Source organism: Oncorhynchus kisutch, linkage group LG15 (assembly GCF_002021735.2).
Source record: "Oncorhynchus kisutch isolate 150728-3 linkage group LG15, Okis_V2, whole genome shotgun sequence".
NCBI classification, from domain to species: Eukaryota; Metazoa; Chordata; class Actinopteri; order Salmoniformes; family Salmonidae; genus Oncorhynchus; species Oncorhynchus kisutch.
The window spans coordinates 36408371-36432678 of record NC_034188.2 but is presented as its reverse complement, the minus strand read 5'-3'; the positions used below and the strand labels follow the sequence as shown (position 1 = coordinate 36432678).

Sequence of the window (24308 nt, the reverse complement as noted above, 5' to 3'; positions counted from 1 at the left end):
TTTGATAGTTTGGTTGGTGATTTGGATAGGATAACGTGTCTTATGTAAAGGTCCGTGCTTTGATTGGTTGTTAAAGTTCTGAGGGAGACATTGATGCGACGCAATTCATTTTCAGGTGGACTGATTAAGTTCTAATCAACGTCATGCCTTAGCTGTGCACTGCAAGTAGCATTCATAATGTTAGCGCTCCATAGTCTTCCGTAGTCTTTTGCAGTATCACTCTGTAGCTGACTCCGCAGACGGAAGACATTGTTAGTGTTGGGCTGCACTTACCTCATAGAGGAATCTCATAGAGTAGCTGTCACGTTCTGACCATAGTTCTTTTGTGTTTTCCTTGTTTTAGTGTTGGTCAGGACGTGAGCTGGGTGGGCATTCTATGTTGGATGTCTAGTTTGTCTGTTTCTGTGTTTGGCCTGATATGGTTCTCAATCAGAGGCAGGTGTTAGGCGTTGTCTCTGATTGGGAACCATATTTAGGTAGCATGATTTGTCGTTGTGGGTGATTGTCTATGTTACAGTGCATTGCGAAAGTATTTGGCCCCCTTGAACTTTGCGACCTTTTGCCACATTTCAGGCTTCAAACATAAAGATATAAAACTGTATTTTTTGTGAAGAATCAACAACAAGTGGGACACAATCATGAAGTGGAACGACATTTATTGGATATTTCAAACTTTTTTAACAAATCAAAAACGGAAAAATTGGGCGTGCAAAATTATTCAGCCCCCTTAAGTTAATACTTTGTGCGCCACCTTTTGCTGCGATTACAGCTGTAAGTCGCTTGGGGTATGTCTCTATCAGTTTTGCACATCGAGAGACTGAAATTTTTTCCCATTCCTCCTTGCAAAACAGCTCGAGCTCAGTGAGGTTGGATGGAGAGCATTTGTGAACAGCAGTTTTCAGTTCTTTCCACAGATTCTCGATTGGATTCAGGTCTGGACTTTGACTTGGCCATTCTAACACCTGGATTTGTTTATTTTTGAACCATTCCATTGTAGATTTTGCTTTATGTTTTGGATCATTGTCTTGTTGGAAGACAAATCTCCGTCCCAGTCTCAGGTCTTTTGCAGACTCAATCAGAATGGTCCTGTATTTGGCTCCATCCATCTTCCGATCAATTTTAACCATCTTCCCTGTCCCTGCTGAAGAAAAGCAGGCCCAAACCATGATGCTGCCACCACCATGTTTGACAGTGGGGATGAGGTGTTCAGGGTGATGAGCTGTGTTGCTTTTATGCCAAACATAACGTTTTGCATTGTTGCCAAAAAGTTCAATTTTGGTTTCATCTGACCAGAGCACCTTCTTCCACATGTTTGGTGTGTCTCCCAGGTGGCTTGTGGCAAACTTTAAACTACACTTTTTATGGATATCTTTAAGAAATGGCTTTCTTCTTGCCACTCTTCCATAAAGGCCAGATTTGTGCAATATACGACTGATTGTTGTCCTATGGACAGAGTCTCCCACCTCAGCTGTAGATCTCTGCAGTTCATCCAGAGTGATCATGGGCCTCTTGGCTGTATCTCTGATCAGTCTTCTCCTTGTATGAGCTGAAAGTTCAGAGGGACGGCCAGGTCTTGGTAGATTTGCAGTGGTCTGATACTCCTTCCATTTCAATATTATCGCTTGCACAGTGCTCCTTGGGATGTTTAAAGCTTGGGAAATCTTTTTGTATACAAATCCGGCTTTAAACTTCTTCACAACAGTATCTCGGACCTGCCTGGTGTGTTCCTTGTTCTTCATGATGCTCTCTGCGCTTTTAACGGACCTCTGAGACTATCACAGTGCAAGTGCATTTATACGGAGACTTGATTACACACAGGTGGATTGTATTCATCATCATTGGATCATTCAGAGATCCTCACTGAACTTCTGGAGAGAGTTTGCTGCACTGAAAGTAAAGGGGCTGAATAATATTGCACGCCCAATTTTTCAGTTTTTGATTTGTTAAAAAAGTTTGAAATATCCAATAAATGTCGTTCCACTTCATGATTGTGTCCCACTTGTTGTTGATTCTTCACAAAAAAATACAGTTTTATATCTTTATGTTTGAAGCCTGAAATGTGGCAAAAGGTCGCAAAGTTCAAGGGGGCTGAATACTTTCGCAAGGCACTGTAGTTGCTTATGTCAGCACAGTTCTTATGATAGCGTCACGGTCGTTATTTGTTTATTGTTTTTGTACAGTTTACTTCGTGTCTTTCGTCATCTATTAAAAGATGCATTCACACGACGCTGCGCTTTGGTCCGCTTCTTACGACGATCGTGACAGTAGCCGGATTTATCACTGCACCTCTGTGTTTCAAGTGGCACTCTATTCCCTTCTTGGTGCACTACTTTTGACCAGAGCCCTGCTTCAAAGTAGTGCACCAAATAGGGAATAGGCTGCCATCCGGGAAGCAGTCTATAACTGGGCTGGTAGCTTATCCGGGACGGTTTGCGTGGGAGCCGCACAATAGAAGAAGTGATTTGATGACACCACCAGTCTATTGAGATTAAAGGCAGTCTGCCCGGCCCGCTTAATCAAAGCCCCCTCGATCGATTCGCGCCAGGAGCCATGACTTACTCACCTCTCATCCTCTCCCCCCCCCTCTTTCTCCTCTCTCACTATCTCTTTCTCGCTCTCCTCCCTATAGCTTTCTACTCTGTCTTTCTCTCTTCCCTCTCCTCCCTCTATCATCTATCGTCTAAGAGTCCCAGGCTTGGCCAAGGAGAATGAGACAATGTTCCCTATCGATTAACCAAGCGGCCCTGTACCCTGGGGGGACTGCAGGATGGATAGGCTGCCTATAGGGTGGTGTGTTTGTGTGTGTGTGCACGCACAAGTTTGTGCTTACATGCGTGCATGTGGTGGACATTGTGTACTGTATTATTTCATCACTAAGTGCAAATGTGTGTAATTGTCTGTGTGTCAGCTCAAAATTCAGTACAAAACAGACTGCATTTAAAATCTTGCTCCTTGGCCTGTATTTTGAGAGAGGCAGGGGAAACTAGGTCTCTGTGGTGATACTTGTTTCATAATGCATGAGGAGAGGACCGGGCTGAGCAGGTAAACATCCCTCACATCAAATGGAGTGAGAAAAGGTGAGAGGGGGTAAAAGAAGAAAGAGTGAGGAAAGATGGAGAGAGGAGGAGACAGGATGCCGACTCTTTCCTTACCTTATACCTAGAATGCCCGGGGCTAGGTTGAAAATGGATTGTATTTAGGAAGCACTTGGATAATAATATTTGTGTGGCTTAGAATGAATGCTTGTGGTCTATACATATTCTACAAATGAATGCTTACAGTAAAGGTATAGGAAAAACAGGCAAACATCTGAATATAAGAGAGGCATAAAGTAGATAAGTATTCAGTGTATAGAATTAGATGTAATACTGAAACACAGTCAAATATATGTACAGTACCTGTCAAAAGTTTCCACACCTACTCATTCAAGTGTTTTACATTCTTTTTTTTACTATTTTCTACATTGTAGAATAATAGTGAATACGTGGAAACTATGAAATAACACATGTGGAATCATGTTGTAACCCAAAAAGTGTTAGTGTTAAACAAACCATTTTTTTTGCAGCCCAAAGTAACAGATATATACTTTAGATTTTAGACTCTTCAAAGTAGCCACCCTTTGCCTTGACAGCTTTGGACACTCTTAACATTCTATCAACCCTGGTGCGTGTGTGTGCGCTGTCTGTGTGTTTATGTATGTGCTATACGTTTTGTGTTTATATGCTCCCCCATTTAACACATACAGCTGCATATGTGTATGTTTATCAGTATATGGTCATGTTACGTCTGTGATAAGGTGCGTCTCGGTGAGAGGTGTAGGAGTCAGGCGCAGGAGAGCAGGGATTTCTGAGAAGCGTGTTTAATATAGATATATGTATACATAGTCCACCAATGCAAAATTGGCCCAGATTAATATCCAAACTACGCTCTCGAAGGAACGGAAACTCGTGTCAATACACGGAGGAACAACCACAGTTCCGACACTACATACACGTACGTAAATGCGAAAACAATAAACAGCATAGAATACTGAACGCAAATACGCACAAGCTTAATCCTGCACGAATTAAGGCAGGTAACAGGTGCCGTACACACAGAATTAAAAGCAATTGAAACCAGGTGTGAAAAGGAACACAGACAAAACAACCAGAAAAGGAAAAAGGGATCGGTAGCAGCTAGTAACAGGGAGAGGAGTTACCTTCGGTAGAAGTCGTGACAACGTGCCTGCATTTTGTATGTGTGCATGCTTCCCTGTTAAACCACACAGCTTGGAACACACAGCTGAGATCTGACAAAGTTTTGCATATCTTTGGTAAAATTTGAGTCTTGTTACATCTTTGACAGTTTGTCAATATGCTGTAAAGAATATTGTGGCTGCTGCCTGTCTGGTTTGATGTAGTATGTACATGGTAGTCGGCCATCGCAAAGTGCTGAGTTACCCTAGTCGGGGCTACAGAGGCACAGAACAGAACACACAGAGCATTCGGAAAGTATTCAGACCCCTTCTTCCACATTTTGTTACATTACAGTCTTATTCGAAAATTGATTCCTTCTCATCAATCTACACACAACCTCATATTGACCATGCAAAAACCATGTTTTTAGAAATGTTTCCATATGTGTGTGTGTGTGTGTACACACATAACGGTGTTTAAAATATATTTATTTTAAATGTAAAAAAATCTGACCTTTTGCTATGAGACTTGAAATTGAGATCAGGTGCATCCTGTTTTCATTGATCATCCTTGAGATGTTTCTCGAACTTGATTGGAGTCCACCTGTGGTAAATTCAATTGATTGGACATGATTTGGAAAGGCACACACCTATCTATAAAAGGTCCCACAGTTGACAGTGCATGTCAGAGCAAAAACCAAGCCATGGGGTTGAAGGAGTTGTCCGTAGAGCGCCGAGACAGGATTGTGTTTAGGCACAGATCTGAGGAAGGGTACCAAAATACTTCTGCAGCATTGAAAGTCCCCAAGAACACAGTGGCCTCCATCATTCTTAAATATAAGAAGTTTGGAACCACCAAGACTCTTCCTAGAGCTGGCCGCCTGTCCAAACTGAGCAATCGGGGGAGAAAGGCCTTGGTCAGCGAGGTGGCCTGCAGAGAAGAATTGGAGAAACTCCCCAAATACAGGTGTGCCAAGCTTGTAGCATCCTTCCTAAGAAGACTGCTGTCAAAGGTGCTTCAAAAAAGTACTGAGTAAAGGGTCTGAATACTTGTGTAAATGTGATATTTCCATGTTATTTTTTCATGCATTTGCAATAATTTCTTTAAAAAAGTGTTAATTGATGAGGGGAAAAAAACATTTGAATGAATGTTAGAATAAGGCTGTAATGTAACAAAATGTGAAAAAGTCAAGGGGTCTGAAAGTATATATAGTGTGTGTTGACACCCCTTCAAATTAGTGGATTTGGCTATTTGCTGACAAGTGTATAAAATAGAGCACACAGCCATGCTATCCCAGGAAAGGGCTGAAAATTACCCATATTAATATATATATATATATATATATATATATATATATATATATATATATATATATATATACACACACAAAAGCAAATTGGTGGATTTGGCTATTTCAGCCATACCCATTGCTGCAGGTGTATAAAATCGAGTACACTGCCATGCAATTGGTGGATTTGGCTATTTCAGCCATACCCATTGCTGCAGGTGTATAAAATCGAGTACACTGCCATGCAATCGCTGTAGACAAACATTGGCAGTAGAATGGCCTTACTGAAGAGCTATGTGACTTTCAACGTGGCACCGTCATAGGATGTCACCTTTCCAACAAGTCAGTTGGTAAAATTTCTGCCCTGCTCGAGCTGCCCCGGTCAGCTGTACGTTCTTTATTGTGAAGTGGAAATCTCTAGCAGCAATAACAGCTCAGCCACAAATTGGCAGGCCACACAAGCTCACAGAATGTGACCGCCGAGTGCTGAAGCGCGTAACTTGTAAAAATTGTCTGTCTTCGGTTGCAACACTCGGCGATCCAAACTGCCTCTGGAAGCAACGTCAGCACAAGAACTGTTCTTCGGGAGCTTCATGAAATGGGTCTCAATAACCGAGCAGCTGAACACAGGCTTACGATCACCATACGCAATGCCAAGCGTTGGCTGGAGTGGTGTAAAGCTCTGGAGCAGTCAAACACATTCTCTGGAGTGATGAATCACGCTTCACCATCTGGCAGTCCGATGGACGAATCAGGGTTTGGTGGATGCCAGGAGAAAGCTACCAGCCCCAATGCGTAGTGCCAACTGTAAAGTTTGGTGGAGGAGGAATAATGGTCTGGGGCTGTTTTTCATGGTTCAGGCTAGGTCCCTTATTCCAGTGAAGTGAAATCATAACGCTACAGCATACAATGACCTTCTAGATGCTTCTGTGCTTCCAACTTTGCGGCAACAGTTTGGGGAAGGCCCTTTCCTATTTAAGCATGACAATACCCCCATGCACAAAACGAGGTCCATACAGAAATGGTTTGCTGAGATCAGTGTGGAAGAACTAGGCTGGCCTGCACAGAGCCCTGACCTCAACCCCATTGAACACCTTTGGGATGAATTGGAAGGCCGACTGCGAGCCAGGCCTAATCGCCCAACAACAGTGCAATGTTCCAACATCTAGTGGAATGCCTTCCCAGAAGAGTGGAGGCTGTTACAGCAGCAAAGGGTGGACCAACTCCATATTAATGCGCATGATTTTGGAATGAGATATAAGACGAGCAGGTATTAACATACTTTTGATCGTATAGTGTACTTGTGTGCCTTATCCACATTGACTTAAATCAAACAAATCAAATCACACTTTGTCACATGCGCCGAATAGAACAAGTGTAGATCTTACCCTGAAATGCTTACTTACAAGCCCTTAACCAACAGTGCAGTTCAAGAAGAGTTAAGAAATGATTTACCAAGTAGACTAATGTAAAAATGTATCATAAAAAAGTAACACAATAAGAATAACGAGGCTATGTGCAGGGGGCACCGGTACCGAGTCAGTGTGCAGGGGTACAGGTTAGGTCATTTGTACATGCAGGTAGGGGTGAAGTGACTATGCCTAGATAATAAACAGTGAGTAGCAGCAGTGTACAAAAGAGAGGGGGGAGGGTCAATGTAAATTGTCCAGTGGCGATTTAATTAATTGTTCAGCAGTCTTATTGCTTGGGGGTAGAAGCTTTTGAGGAGCCTTTTGGTCCTAAACTTGGCACTCCGGTACTGCTTGCCGTGCGGTAGCAGAGAAAACGGTCTAAGACTTGGGTGACTGGATTTCATGGGCTTTCCTCTAACACTGCCTATTATATAGGTCCTGGATGGCAGGAATCTTGGCCCAGTGATGTACTGGGCTGTTGGCACTCCCCTCTGTAGTGCCTTCTGCTCAGATGCCGAGCAGTTGCCATACCAGGCTGTGATGCAACCGGTCAGGATGCTCTCGATGGTGCAGGGACATTACACATTCAATAAAAGTTTGTTAGGAGTTTTCAACCTCTAAAGTAGCTTAATATCAAGACATTTGTGTAAATCCATATATATGCCTCCACCGCAAATGTATGTAAAGATTAACACAAAATCAAAGCAGGAAAACCAGAAAGTAATTTTGGGTTGGAGGCATATAAATGGATTTATACAACCAATTTAATGTGACAAGGTTTCATCTTGGCATTAGTCTACTTTTGATGTCTGAAAAAACATCTTCCACATTTTCGTTTATGAGTGTAATGTCCCTTTAATAAAACATGGAACGAGATAGTAACTCCCCCAGATAATCTCATTCAATTTGAGATGGAATTAAAGTGCTTTTGTATCACTATCATTAACTCATTAACTCAATTCACTCATTTGACCTTTCACATCCTAATGGCACGTTAGGGGACAACACTGACGATTTGTTGAAACACAGTGGTACCGATAGCTTAGGGGTGGTGGGGTATAAATGGGCTTCCTTGTGTCCTATCATGTGCCTCCTCATGGTGAATGTATCATATATTTACCAGATGGGAATAAAGGCTTTAGGGGAGAGAACCTCACAATCTTTATTGTGCATGTGATGTGGTTCGTCACCAAGCCTATCTCCCGGCACAGCTGAGATTCATAAAGCTTATCAAGCAATTAGAAAGAGAGTAAATATTTGGATTTAAATGTTTACACGGCTTTCTTCAGGAAATAACTGTTGCATATCTCAATTTTTCATAAATAATCTCTAATCAAGCATGATTGTGTTGTTTTCTGTTATAGGTACACATTTCAGTGTGTACGCTGTGTACCAGCTTTGATGTAGGCCTAGGCTACACGGACACGGATACGATTTGCTCTTTGTTTGCCTCAAACAATTGCTTTATCTTTATATAGCCACAATATACATGATTTAGGCTACTATTTCCATCTAGCAAAGGATTGCGTATGTCTCAATCTGTTGCACGTGTTGTTATTGTAAAGTAAGATTTTGAACGGGAAAACAGATCATAGGAATGGTGCTGCCGGAGGGCCGTCTTTTATTGGATGAAACTATGGGAAGTAGTTGCGTTGAGGGTCATTCTTCTCCTAGTGTAGTAGTTGCTGTATGGCTGCTCTAATCAGTGTTTTGTTATTTTTCCCTTTTCATGTTATCGATGCCTATTTTCGTCACAGTGTGTTTATACAAGCTACTCTGTGTCTTGTCCTAAAAGTGTGTGTGTGTGCAAGATATTCTTATATTTGGTTCCCATAGGCATAGCTAATCGAATCGAGCATGAGTATGTTTGTAAAACAGTAACTTGGCAAAGAGTTGTTTTTCCTCCTCTCTGTTTTCAACATCTCATTGTTATCCAGTGACAAAGGCAACCGCATGTTCTGCTCCTCATCTGAACCAGGAGCCACTAATCCACCTCCAGCTTCTCCTCGCTCTCCTCTTACACAGGAAGATAGAGGACCAGGGGCACTGTTCCGCTTAGACCAGAAGCCCATTGTTTCCATTTATTGACTCTTACGACAACACAGTTCCTACATTATGTGTCTGAGTTATAACAAAGTGAGTTATGCCAAAGTGAGACACTGGCTCGTGTACCCAAGCCTGAATGTCAATGAAATAGTAGTATGTCGGATGAATTCCCTCTGTCTTGACGGTAAGCATGGACGCAGGTTTGGATGTGGATCATGTGTTGATGCTGAAGTGTGTGTGTGTTTGGGTTTGTGAATCTAATCGCATCCTCTGTCATTCTCCTCTTTCTCCCCAGATGGCGGACAAAACAGAATTTGGATTACTGCTTCCTCATGATGTATGCCCAATCCAAAGGGACCTACTATGTGCAGGTACGAAACCTCAAGCCTCTTGCAGCATGCATCTGTTTACAGTGTTTTCTGTAAAGACTGAGCAAATGAGTATATTCTGCATAGTGAAATGAGAATCTTGGAAGTGTGTAAACACTATGAACTGTTTGTTCTGGGAGAAATTGTTCTGACATGTCAGTGCTTGGAACGACATTGCTCGCAGGGCAGCCATTTCGCATAACCTTTGGACAGGTGGCACTCAGCAACAGCTATAGTCCTACAGAAGCTATCTAGAAAGCGATCGTGAGGGTGACACAGCAATAATATTTGCCCCAGTCGTTTCCCGCTACTGAGGCTGCATTCCTGAGAGCCGACGAGCGGCTGCCATTTTTGATTTTTGATTTGATTTATTAGGATCCCCGTTAGCCGACGCCAATGGCGACAGCTAGTCTTACTGGGGTCCGAAACATAGTGAAAAATTACTTACAGACAAAATACTTTAGAATTTACATACATTTAAAAACATGAACATGTGGTGTGTGTGTGTGCGCGCATCTATTCCTTATTCTTACTAGTGAATAAAATAAAATAATTTAATTTTTTTAACCTGTCTGGCACCAGTGGGACGGTAGCATCCCACCTGGCCAACATCCAGTGAAAGTGCAGGGCGCCAAATACTAACAGAAATCTCATAATTAAAATTCCTCAAACCTACAAGTATTATACACCATTTTAAAGATAAACTTCTTGTTAATCCAGCCACAGTGTCGTATTTAAAAAAGGCTTTACGGCAAAAGCACACCATGCGATTATGTTAGGTCAGCGCCTAGCCAGAGAAAACCATACAGCCATTTTCCAAAGAAGGAGAGGTCACAAAAGACAGAAATAGCGTTAAAATTAATCACTAACCTTTGAAGATCTTCACCGGATGGCACGCCCAGGACTCCATGTTAGACAGTAAATGTGTGTTTTGTTCGATAAAGTTCATCTTTATGTCCAAATACATCCTTTTTGTTTGCGCGTTTAGTCCAGTAATCCAAATGCACAAGGCGCGGGCACTAAGTCCAGACGAAAAGTCAAAAAAGTTCCATTACAGTTTGTAGAAACGTGTCAAACGATGTATAGAATCGATCTTTAGGATGTTATCATAAATCTTCAATAATATTCCAAACGGACAATTCCTTTGTCATTAGAAATGATAGGGAACGGAGCTCATGCTCACGGCCGCGCGCGTGACTAAACTAAAGGCTTTCAGCCAGACCACTGGTTCAAACAGCTCTTATTCACTCCCCTTCACAATAGAAGCCTGAAACAAATTTCTAAAGACTGTTGACATCTAGTGGAAGCCTTAGGAAGTGCAATCTGACCCCATTTATACAGTATATTGGATAGGCATTCATTTGAAAAACTACAAACTTCAGATTTCCCACTTCCTGGTGGATTTTTCTCAGGTTTTTGCCTGCCATATGAGTTATGTTATACTCACAGACATCATTCAAACAGTTTCAGAAACTTCAGAGTGTTTTCTATCCAAATATGCATATCTGAGCCTCTGGGCCTGAGTAGCAGGCAGTTTACTCTGGGCACGCTTTTCATCCGGACGTAAAAATACTGCCCCCTACCCCAAAGAAGTTAACATTGAACGACAATTTGTTTATCTGGAACCGTACAGAAAATGTGGCCGTTCCCGAGTTGGCTTCACTAATTAGTGAATCAAAATTATTGTGTGATAAAATCAAATTGGTACCATCACCAAAGAGAATGGGAAGTACGGTAGAAGACACAGCAGCAAGGTCATTGATATAGATTAAGAATAACAAAGGTCCAATTATCCAACCCTGTGGCACACCAAAGGATATCTTGGCCCTGATAGAGGCACAGCCATTTGCATAAACAAATTGTTCTCTATCATGAAAATAACTATATAGCCAATTATGTGTATAATCATGAAAACCGTAAAAAAGGCCATTTAGAAAGTAATATTTTATGATCGAACTATGTTAAACACTTTCAATAAATCTAAAAAGATGCCAGGAGCGTATTCATTGTTGTTCAGGCCTGTAGAGATTTTATCCATAAATTGCAAAATAGCCATATCTGGTAGTTTTTACAAAAAACATTTTGGTGTTGATTTAAATGTTTCAATATTCTCTTATATATACCATTATTTTCTAGGATTGTAGAAAAACTTGGTAGTGCAGCTATGGGGTGATAATTTGTAAAATATCTTGGATCCCCAGATTTATAGAAGGGGATAACTTTGGCAATTTTTATGCAAATATGCAAGTAACCATTTTACTGTACTACACCTTTTGTATTCTATGCATGTGACAAATAGACATATATTTTATTTGATATAGTGTGTGTTTACCAGAGACGGTAATGTGAAGAACAACAGGACCTGCGCCAGAGTCAGATTAGGATATAGGTCAATGACTAGATAGTGTCATTTTTTCTTTATTGTAGACTACTACTACTTTTACCACTTTTAGTCTTCTCATCTTTGGTTGTTTACTATACACTCTGTTCAGCACATGGCCTCACATGTGAATGCTTAAAGAGGGTGTGAAGGTTGCTGACAAAGAAGAGCTCTGCAATAGGTAACCAAAACATTCAAGGGCCATTTCTCAAAAGTGGGGTGGACGTGTTTATCAACTTTCAAGGCAGAATTTATTTCCCATGTTTCCTTAACTGCAGTGTATGATATACACATTTCTGGCTCCGAGTCTCTACTTTTATCCATTGTAAAATTAACAGCATTTCAAATTTGACTACATAGGACCGAATCCAGGTGGTGGGTCGCATTTAGTCTCCTCAACTTGTTCAACAGCCACACACCCTTCATTACCAGATTCAGCTGAGGTCTAGAACTTAAGGAATGATTTGTACCAAATATAATGCTCTTAGTTTAAGAGATGTTGAGTACCAGTTTATTACTGGCAACCCATTCTAAAACTGACTGCAACTCTTAGTTAAGGGTTTTACAGTCACTGTCACGTAACTGTAAAATATACACAGTATTTTTCCACATTTTGTTACGTTGCAGCCTTATTTTTCATATTGACTAAACAAAATAATTTCCTCATCAATCTACACACAATACCACATAATGACAAAGCAAAAACACTTATTTTGGAAATGTTTGCAAAACAATACAGAAATAGCTCATTTACACAAGTATTGCTATGAGACTTGAAATTGAGCTCAGATGCAACCTGTTTCCATTGATCATCCTTGAAATGTTTCAACAACTTATTTGGAGTCCACCTGTGGTAAATTCAATTGATTGCATGGGATTTGGAAAGGCACACACCTGTCAATATAAGTTGACAGTGCATGTCAGAGCAAATACCAAGCCATGAGGTCGTAGGAATTGTCTGTAGAGCTCCAAGACAGGATTGTGTTGAGGCACAGATCTGAGGAAGGGTACCAGAACAATTATTCAGCATTGAAGTTCCCCAAGAACACAGTGGCCTCCATCCTTAAATGGAAGAAGTTTGGAACCACCGAGACTCTTCCTATAGCTGGCTGCCCGGCCAAACTGAGTAATCTGGGGAGAAGGGCATTGGTCAGCGAGGTGAACAAGAACCCGATGGTCATTCTGACAGAGCTTTATTGTTCCTCTGTGGAGTTGGGAGAACCTTCTAGAAGGACAATCATCTCTGCAGCACTCCACCAATCAGTCCTTTATGGTAGAGTGGCCAGAGGGAAGCCACTCTTCAGTAAAAGGGACATGAAAGCCCGCTTTGAGTTTTCCAAAAGGCACCTAAAGACTCTCAGACCATGAGAAACAAGATTCTCTTGTCTGATGAAACCAAGATTGAACTTTTTGGCCTGAATGCCAAGTGTCACGTCTGGAGGAAACCTGGCATCATCCATACGGTGACGCATGGTGGTGGCAGCATCATGCTGAGGAGATGTTTTTCAGAGGCAGGGACTGGGAGACTAGTCAGGATTGAGGGAACGATGAATGGAGCAAAGTACAGGGATGTCCTTGATGAAAACCTGCTGCACCTGCTGATTGGGGTGAAGGTTCACCTTCCAACAGGACAATGACCCTAAGCACACAGCCAAGACAATGCAGGAGTGGCTTTGGGACAAGTCTCTGAATGTCCTTGAGTGGCCCAGCCAGAGCGCGGACTTGAACCCGATCAAACATCTCTGGAGAGACCTGAAAATAGCTGTGCAGCGACACTCTCCATCCAACCTGTCAGAGCTTGAGATGATCTGCAGAGAAGAATGGGAGAAACTCCCCAAATACAGGTATTTGGTTGGATGACAAGTTGTCCTTTAAAGTTAATGTGGATAATCTTGTGACAAAGCTAATATTGAAATTGTGTTTTTATTTTCGTAATATGACTTGCTTCCCACTTATGGCTAGAAAGAAGCTTGTTCAGGGAACTATTCTCTCTGTAATTGATTATGGTGACTTGTTGTGTATGCATGCAGCCTCATTTGTCTTACAGAGACTGAACTCTGTTTATCATGCATCCTTGCACTTTATTACAAATGCCAAGTCACTCACCCACCATTGCACCTTGTACCAAATGGTAGATTGGACCTCACTTTATATGCACACAAAGATAAATGTGTATGTGTTCATCTACAAAGCCCTCTTTACCTCTGTAGTCTGGTCCCCTTCAACACCAGCAGTTACCATACCCGGTCTGCTTGGTGGTTGCTACCTAAAACGTCTTAGGGATAGGGGACGGTATTTTCACGTCCGGATGAAAAGCGTGCCCAGAGTAAACTGCCTGTTACTCAGCCCAGAAGCTAGGATATGCATATAATTGGTAGATTTGGATCGAAAACACTCTAAAGTTTGTTTCTAAAACTGTTAAAATAATGTACGTGAGTATAACAGAACTGATTTGGCAGGCGAAACCCTGAGGACAGACCATCCAGGATTTTTTTGGGGGTCACTGTTTTCAATTAATTGCTATGGGAAGACCTATTAATAGGAACCTGGTTGCAGTTCCTATGGCTTCCACTAGATGTCTTTAGAAATTGGTTGATGTTTTTCTTTTGAAATCTGACACTGCGGCTGGATTAACAAGAAGTTAAGCTTTATTTTGATGTATAACACTTATATTTTCGTGAATGTTGAATATTGATATTTCTGTAGTTTGAATTTGGCGCTCTGCAATTTCACTGGATGTTGTCAAAACGATCCCGCTAAAGGGATTGGCGCGCGAAGGAATCACTAAGAGGTTAAAGTCAGTTCGCTGCTTAGGGCCTTTTCAACGGTCTCCTTATTCTTATGTGAAACCAAGAGGGCAGAATCATCCGCATATAGGAACAGAGGGCATGAAGAGGCAGAGTCCATGTCTTTTATGTAGAGCAAAAAAAGCAAAGGCCCCAAAATGCTCCCATGCGGGGGGGGTACCACAGTTTATCTCCTTAGTATCAGACAGTGTCACGCCCACATTCACCCTTTGAACCCTGTTAGTTAGGTATGACTTTTCCCATAAAAAGGAGTTGGTGCCAAATCTTTGTAGGTCAAGCATCAACATACTACAGAAGTATCCTTTGTCAATTTCTTGCGAGCTAAAATCTCTCAAGTGCCGTAAACAAGTGTCGGTAGAATAGGAATGTCTAAAACCGGACTGAAGGTTATATAAAATGACAACACACAAGATTGACACTGTTCTGTAGTTACCTTGTTCAACTTAGCTTCGTTTCTTGTATAAAGGAGCAACTCTTGCATGTTTCAACTCGTGTGGTACCTTACCATGTTGAATAGAAAGGTTGATGATGTGTGTTACATAATGTCCAATTCGATCAGCAGCTTCACTCAGGAATCTAGCTGGGATGTCATCCAGTGCTTTGGCTTTCTGTTTGTCAAGATCTTTAAGCATATTTGTAACATCTAAAGTTGAAACCTGGGGAAATGATAACTGTCCTTCGGAGATGTCCTTAACTGAATAATAGATTTGAATATGATGGTTTCCAAAGGCGCCAGAGTATTCTGGGTGTTGATCAACAAGGTTGCTGGCAATGGAGTTGAAAAACCAATTTAACTCATTTATCAGCCACCTGTGCTCTGTAAAAGGTAACATTACCATTGATGTTCAGTCCAATGCTTTTTGACTTTTGTTTTTTGCTTGTTGCTAGGTCCTTGAGTCTTCCAAAGTCCCTCGGGTCATTTATATTGTCCTGGATCTTGCTCTTGTAAAGAACAGTTTTGCTTCGTCAACCAGCCTTTGAACTGTATTCCTTAGGTGTTTGTATTGAGTGAAGGAATCTGGCAATTTTGACCTCCGTCTTTTCGAGCATTGTTTCTCAAGGTGATGGAGGGAAGGATTTCCCTACTGATCCAGGATTTTGGCCTTTGTTTGATCCTCATCACTTTTTTGCGATGCCAGCTTGTCCACAGTACTGACAAATTTACCTTGGAAGAATTCCCGTGCTCTAGCCACACCCTCACTTTCCATAACAGTAGACCTGTCAGACTGTCCGAGCAGTTCATTAAATAGTTTTTTTTGTCATAGTTTTTGAGGGATCTTGGCCTGATGGTATTGTGGCAATTTTTATCCCCCCCCCCCTCACTTTCCTAGTGCAGTGTATTAAGAAATGGTCACTAATTCCTAATTCTATTTGCAATTATACAACTTCTGGATATCTTGTGTTATACAATAATGAGATCAATGTCAGTCTGACTGGTGTCACAGATTCTTGTAGGCTCATTTATCAAACAAACGTTTTGCAAAAGTTAGACAAGGCCTTGTACAGGGGGCAGCTCATGTTCACTACTTCAGCATTTACATCACTCAGTAGAATCACTTCAGAGTTTTGAAAGCCACAGTGGGCAGTACACACATTTTCAAGGATCTCATAAAAGTAACTCCGGTCTGGAGGTCAATACAAAGCCCCTGTAAAGATTGGTTTGCTTTTTGGTAATAATATATCCAGCCAAACTGCTTCCATGCAATCAAGATTTAAATCCATTTTCATATTAAAACCAATTAAAACCAATGTCTGCTCTGACATTAATGTACACACCCCCTCCTCTCCGATTTCTTTACTTTCGGGTAATTAGGAAGTTTTCTATTTCTGATTCTTTGACGGAAGGATCTAGCCAAGTCTCTGTGAAACATAAAACCCCTGCATTACTCTTTTTGGCAGGCAAATCTCTATTTTTGGCAGTGGACTATGTACATTAAGATATAAACAATGTAAAACCTCTGGAGGCGAGGGGCTTGAAAGGGTCTACCTCCGTTTGGGTGATATGTTCTCCTCATCACCAAGGAAGGCTGCTGACACTATTGATTGTGGGAGAGCAGATGGCGGACCAAAAGGTTAAACTCTGTCCATCTTCATGCAGCGTTGGGCCTCTGCCTCGGATGATAGTAACTGTGTAAGGAAACATTAAAACAAACCGGTTCAAATCCACACCTGCAACACAATCCAACATGCAGGTAACTGACAAAATAATGGAAACACTTGAGTAAATGAGGCATACAAAGTACATTTAAAGCGGGTGCTTCCACACAATTGTGGTTCCCAAGTTAATTACGCTGTTAACATCCCATCATGTATTAAAATGCTGGTCAGGCCATTGTTTTGCCCATTATTTTGGCTATGTCCCCATAGAATGACAATGCCCCCATCCACTTGGCACGAGTGGTCACTGAATGGTTTGATCAGAATGAAAACGATGTAAACCATATGCCATGGCTGTCTCAGTCAGATCTCAACCCAACGCTTTCCACCAGCATCAACAAAACACCAAATGATGGAATTTCTCGTGGAAGAATAGTGTTGCATCCCTCCAATTAAGTTCCAGACACTTGTAGAATCAGTTACCTGTATCTGCAACTTCAGAAGGGTGCCCTCTACTTGACACTAAAACACAGACAGGTTAAACAAGCAAACAGACAAACAAACAAAACAGGTGTATATGCTTAAACACACACTCGCTCCTTGTTACCAGGCAGACTTTAGCCACTCGGATGGAAACATGTACCTTCAGGCTATACTCAAACCTTACACTCCAACCCGAGCATTCTGCCACCTCTGCTCTCTTGGCCCTCCCACCCTTACGGGGGTCAACTTCCGCTCAGCCCAGTTAAAGCTCTTCTCTGTCCTGGCACCCTATTGGTGGAATGAGCTTACCTCTGACATTAGGACAACAGAGTCCCTGCCCATCTTCCAAAAATGCCTGAAACCCTACCTCCTCACGGATTATCTTGATTATTCCCACAGCTTTATTGCAGATAAATGTTCTTACTATGACTGAGATATGTGGTTGTCTCTCCAGCTATCTAAAGATGAATGCACTCACTGTAAGTCGCTCTGGATAAGAGCTTCTGCTAAATGACTAAAATGTCAATGGAAAATGGAAACCGATGGAAACAGGCATGTTTATTCCACCACCGCTCTGGGAATAGGATACCGGCCATCTGTTGCAGCCCAATGTACAGTATCACCCTCGCTCTGCGTCCAACTCGCAAAACATGTATCCAGGCTGTCTCCACCTCGGTCCCCACATGCGGCAGGAGAACAGGGGGAGAGAGGGGTTGCGTGGGCCCAGTGCTGGAGCCTTGCCTCAGATAGGAGAGGAGCGCATTATGCCACAGTTTATTCCTTCCTAATCACCTCACATCTGTTTAGTGACACACACAGAGCAGCCGTCACTTCTCTCAACATGGCTGTCGAGCTGTCTTTTTTTTCTTTTCTCTTTTTGTTTTTGCGTTAATTAGTTGTAGTTTAGAGTCGGAGTCTACACCTGTTGTTTACAAAGCATGTGACAAATAACATTTATTTGATTGATTTTGTTGTCGTGTGTCATCTCCTGTTCAAGTCTATTGAAGCTTTAAAAATGTGATGCTTAAAAAACAAATTGTAAGAGGATGAAGGACAGAGTGCACAGACAAAGTAATGACGCAATTGTACTAGACCAGGTATTCCCAAACTGGGGGCAATGCTGTCAGGGGTATGCCACTTAAAAATGTGATTTCTTTTTTTAACAGTCCATTTATATTTTCTAACGGGGCTACACATTACACATAGCCTCGTTTCACTGCCAAAAATAAAATGAAACCATCTAGTGTTCAGAGAAATAACAACACAATGTCAAATACAGGTAGCCTAGACAAATAATGAACATCCAATCATATCAACCGCTACTCTCTCACGGGAATTCCAACAATGGTCCGTATGTAGCTAAACGTAGCTGCTGCTCATGTTGGTATCTGTACTGATGTCGCAAAAGCCATGACAGGGAGACATATTGGATTGGTAACGCATGTGCAAGCAGTTGCTCCCGACACCACTTGGGTACACTGCAGCATCCACCGAGAGGCTCTTGCTGCCAAGGGAATGCCTGAAAGCTTGAAAGATGTTTTGGACACTGCAGTGAAAATGGTTAACTTTGTTAAAGCAAGGCCCCTGAACTCTCATGTATTTTCTGCACTATGCAATGAAATGGGCAACACTTTTACAACATACAGAAGTGTGCTGGTTATCAAGGATCAAAGTATTGACACGTTTGTCTTTACTGACCATAATTTTCACTTGTCTGACCGCTTGCATGATGATGAGTTTATCACACAACTGGCCTATCTGGGTGACGTTTTTTTTCTCACCTGAATGATCTGAATCTATATTCAATGTACGGGACAAAATTGAGGCTATGATTAAGAAGTTGGAGCTCTTCTCTGTCTGCATTAACTAGGACAACACACAGGTCTTCCCATCATTGTGTGATTTTGTTTGTTTGCAGATGAACTCAAGCCTATGGACAATATAGCAAAGCACCTGAGTGAGTTAGGTGTGCAATTATGCAGGTACTTTCCTCGACACGGATGACGCAAACAACTGGATTCGTTATCCCTTTCACGCATCTTCCTCCAGTCCACTTACCGATATCTGAACAAGAGAGCCTCATTGAAATTGCAACAAGCAGTTCTGTGAAAATTGAATTGAATCAGAAGCCACTGACAGATTTCTGGATTTGGCTGCGCTCAGACTATCCTGCATTGGCAAATCGCGCTGTTAAGACTCTGATGCCCTTTGCAACCACGTACCTATGTGAGAGTGGATTCTCGGCCCTCGCTAGCATGAAAACTAAATACAGGCATAGACTTTGGGTGGAAAATGATTTAAGACAGACTCTCTCCAATACAACCCAACATTGCAACCTTTCAAGCACACCCTTCTCATTAACCTGTGGTGAGTTATTCACAATTTTTGATGAACAAATATGATTTTATATACAAGATGGTTAAATAAAGAGCAAAATGATGGATTATTATTATTATATTATTGTTTGTGCCCTGGTCCTATAAGAGCTCTTTGTCACGTCACACAAGCCGGGTTGTGACACAACTCAATCTTATGTTTAATAAATGTATCGTACAGTGTGTGTGTGGCAGGCTTGCAATGATGGCAAAAAACGACATTTGAGAGTGCGTTGACCCTGGTGCTAGAGGGGGTACTCAGCTGAAAGTTGAATGTTTGAAGGGGTATGGGACTATAAAATGTTTGGGAACCACTGTACTAGACTATGTTGAGTCATACAAATGTGTAATAGAGCTTAATTTCACATTGTCATTCATTATGTGTAATGTTTTCAACCCCTTCCAGAGTTTTCAATTTTTGAATAGTCATGGCCATATGGCTGCAATCACAAAACCCCATTGCTACAAATTACTCCAATTAGTATTTAATTAAATGTAATGACTGGGAATTGTCACGTTAATGAGAGAAAGAAGCACAGAACATAATGTTTGTCTTTATTTCCCGTTTTTCTTCTCTCAATTTCTCTCAGCTGGAGGATGACATTGTGGCCCGTCCGAATTACTTCACCACGATGAAGAACTTTGCCCTGCAGCAACCTTCTGAGGAGTGGATGATCTTGGAGTTCTCCCAGCTCGGCTTCATCGGTAAGCCTCGGCCCATTCAAAGATAGCTAGCAATAGTGCTACTGTTGAGTGTGTGTGTGTGTGTGTGTGTGTTAATGGGTGATGACTCGGTGTGTCACCAAGGCAATGTTACAGAGCTACAGCCAGAAGAGCTAGCCCTAGTAGCGCGCTGCTGTTGAGTGCCTATGTGTGGTAAAGAGCCATGTCACTAACATACTACAGCCAGAAGAACTAGCCTATAGTGCTCTAATATTGAATGTGTGAGTAAAAAATTTACGAATTAAGATTCTTACCAAGGCAGCCCCAAAATGGGGACTAACAATGAACCTCTAATTAGGACACTGATATTTGAACATAGGGCAAGACACTTAAACTTGAAAGCCGCTCGGCTATTCAAAGGCATAATCCTGAGTAATGGCAAAGGTAAGCTATTTTAGTCCGAAGGTTATGATCAAATCTACAGCTTGGCAGGAAAGTTGTTCCTAAGCTCCCTCCAACTCGTCAGAACTCAATTTAAAAGTACCCACTTTGAATTAAAGCCGGCAAAATTCATTGAAGCGTCAACCTCCATTTGACCTCTGCTGTAATTATACTGTCTAGAGTAATCAACTACTTATATCTTCCGGAATCTATCAGTGTTTGGTAGCTGGCATGTGAAAATACAGCACTTGAATGGGGCTGAAGTACATTTTAGAGTCAAGGCCACAGTCTCGGTTTGTGAGAGCTGTTCCAACGTTCAAGTAAAGTGAGCTGGATGGGACAAAATGCGGCCAGAGCTTTTCAGTTGTCGCGTTATCTTCGGGGGAAGAAAATGGGGAACGTGGTCGTAGGGAGCTAGTTGATTTTGACCCAAAGTAAAGCCTTGACAGCCTGGTCCCAAGGTAAACTGACCCAAAGAATCCCCTAGTTGTTGTTTCTGCAGGGTTTGACACGTGCTATACACAAGCATTCTAACGACACACACAGACTCACTGTCAGAGTCGATTTTTATTTTATTTTATGAAAATGAATAGCGACATCCTTGCCCCTCAGCACTCATCTATGATTGAAACAAAATTATGTCACCGATTTGATTTGAAATTATGAGCGGAAAATACCCAAATAAACCCTTCTCTGATGGTGTGTTTTTGTCATGGGACTCATAATAGTCTGGCTGAAGCTGAATTCCACTTTTTTATGATTGTGGCCATTTGACATTTCTAACTTTTCCATTCAGACATCTAAGAGGCGGTCTGGTGTCTTGTGACTCTCTGGTGATCAGTAAAGAACAAATGACAGCAGCCATTTAAAGGCCACCAAGCAGCCACAGCTGTCACACATACACCCAAACCATTGTGTGCCTCTGTGTCATGTGTGTTCACACAAGTGACAACTGAGAGCATTTTTTTTTCTCTCTGAGAAATGGAATAGAAAAGTATTGGAAGAAGCATCAGTGAAGTGATTGCCATGGACCAAGCATTATGAAGACACTACACTAATTAGACGAGTGTCATCCAACAGTAACCCTTTACACGGGTGACATTTACCAAAACCCTTTCTACACACACATATATATATATATATACAGTGCCTTGCGAAAGTATTCGGCCCCCTTGAACTTTGCGACCTTTTGCCACATTTCAGGCTTCAAACATAAAGATATAAAACTGTATTTTTTTCTGTGAAGAATCAACAAAAAGTGGGACACAATCAGGAAGTGGAACGACATTTATTGGATATTTCAAACCTTTTTAACAAATCAAAAACGGAAAAATTGGGCGTGCAAAATTATTCAGCCCCTTTACTTTCAGTGCAGCAAAACTCCAGAAGTTCAGTGAGGATCTCTGAATGATCCAATGTTGACCTAAATGACTAATGATGATAAATACAATCCACCTGTGTGTAATCAAGTCTCCGTATAAATGCACCTGCACTGTGATAGTCTCAGAGGTCCGTTAAAAGCGCAGAGAGCATCATGAAGAACAAGGAACACACCAGGCAGGTCCGAGATACTGTTGTGAAGAAGTTTAAAGCCGGATTTGGATACAAAAAGATTTCCCAAGCTTTAAACATCCCAAGGAGCACTGTGCAAGCGATAATATTGAAATGGAAGGAGTATCAGACCACTGCAAATCTACCAAGACCTGGCCGTCCCTCTAAACTTTCAGCTCATACAAGGAGAAGACTGATCAGAGATGCAGCCAAGAGGCCCATGATCACTCTGGATGAACTGCAGAGATCTACAGCTGAGGTGGGAGACTCTGTCCATAGGACAACAATCAGTCGTATATTGCACAAATCTGGCCTTTATGGAAGAGTGGCAAGAAGAAAGCCATTTCTTAAAGATATCCATAAAAAGTGTCGTTTAAAGTTTGCCACAAGCCACCTGGGAGACACACCAAACATGTGGAAGAAGGTGCTCTGGTCAGATGAAACCAAAATTGAACTTTTTGGCAACAATGCAAAACGTTATGTTTGGCGTAAAAGCAACACAGCTCATCACCCTGAACACCCCATCCCCACTTTCAAACATGGTGGTGGCAGCATCATGGTTTGGGCCTGCTTTTCTTCAGCAGGGACAGGGAAGATGGTTAAAATTGATGGGAAGATGGATGGAGCCAAATACAGGACCATTCTGGAAGAGAACCTGATGGAGTCTGCAAAAGACCTGAGACTGGGACGGAGATTTGTCTTCCAACAAGACAATGATCCAAAACATAAAGCAAAATCTACAATGGAATGGTTCAAAAATAAACATATCCAGGTGTTAGAATGGCCAAGTCAAAGTCCAGACCTGAATCCAATCGAGAATCTGTGGAAAGAACTGAAAACTTCTGGTCACAAATGCTCTCCATCCAACCTCACTGAGCTTGAGCTGTTTTGCAAGGAGGAATGGGAAAAAAATTCAGTCTCTCGATGTGCAAAACTGAGAGACATACCCCAAGCGACTTACAGCTGTAATCGCAGCAAAAGGTGGCGCTACAAAGTATTAACCTAAGGGGCCTGAATAATTTTGCACGCCCAATTTTTCAGTTTTTGATTTGTTAAAAAAGTTTGAAATATCCAATAAATGTCGTTCCACTTCATGATTTGTGTCCCACTTATTGTTGATTCTTCACAAAAAAATACAGTTTTATATCTTTATGTTTGAAGCCTGAAATGTGGCAAAAGGTCGCAAAGTTCAAGGGGGCCGAATACTTTCGCAAGGCACTGTATATGTACAGAATCCCCCTCATGTACACAATTACACTGCATGCAGCATGCTCTTTCCCATGAGCTTCTGCTACTGCACTTTACTCTAATAGGTCCCTGAGCGCTGTTCGGGGTCCAGCTTAACCAGTGATTGATGCCCACTCTCCTCTCCCTCCACTCCATCTCTCCAGCCCCATCTCCCCCAGCAAAGACCTACCTCATTACTGGGCCCTGTCTATAGAGGCTGTCAAACAACACGTGTTGTATTCTCCCTCTAGCTATAGGACCAGTAGGATGTATAGGGATGAGGGAGTGATACTGATCTAAGGTCCGTTTTGTGCTTAAGGGTAAGCATGGGATTGGGGGAGGGCAAGCTGATCTGAGATCTGTGCCCACTGGCAACTTCTACCTATTGGGGAATAGTCTATTGGGAGCCCATTGACTAATAAAACGATCCATTTAGGTGCAATATGTTGCTGCTGGTAGAATAAAAGTTGTCTCCAAGGACTATCTCCCATGGGGGGTAAACAATGCTGAGATGGCTATTCACTTTCAATTGAGTAGAAATCTTAGCCTGAGATTGCTTGACGTGGGCCTTCTCCTATTCCACTTATCAAACATATAAAGTTAACGCTTCTGACGGATAACGTAGCCACTGCTGTCACTCGCTGTGCTTATCTAAGCGTATTGAGTGCCTGTCAGTTTAGTGTGTGGATCCGATTCCAGGCTTCCCATGGAGGAGATGGGGTTGAGGCGTCTCTTTCTTCCTGTTTCTGTCTTTCTCTTTCCCATCTCTCTCTCACCCCCATCTCTCTCTCTCTCTTGCTCTGTATCACCCCTACATCTCTCTCATGTTTCCCTCTCTCCTCTCTTTCTCCTTCCCCCTCTCATGGTCATTGCGTGTAGCTTAGGACGGCGGGTCCGGTCCGACAACCGTGACTTAATGCTGCTCAGGCACACTCGCCCCGGAGTTTTGATAAGCCGACCGGCCCGGAGTTTTGATAAGCCGACAGGCTCGCATC

General features: G+C 42.0%; 1 protein-coding gene across 1 annotated transcript in view; it reads left to right on the top strand.

The window, feature by feature from the left end:
• Nucleotides 1-24308, top strand: part of LOC109905263 (alpha-1,3-mannosyl-glycoprotein 4-beta-N-acetylglucosaminyltransferase B) — a 222983-nt gene that overhangs the window by 146966 nt on the left and 51709 nt on the right. The window contains exons 7-8 of the mRNA XM_020502541.2: nucleotides 9217-9292; nucleotides 20022-20136. Of these exons, the coding sequence (XP_020358130.1) occupies nucleotides 9217-9292; nucleotides 20022-20136 (191 nt within the window). The remainder of the gene's footprint in view (nucleotides 1-9216; nucleotides 9293-20021; nucleotides 20137-24308) is intronic.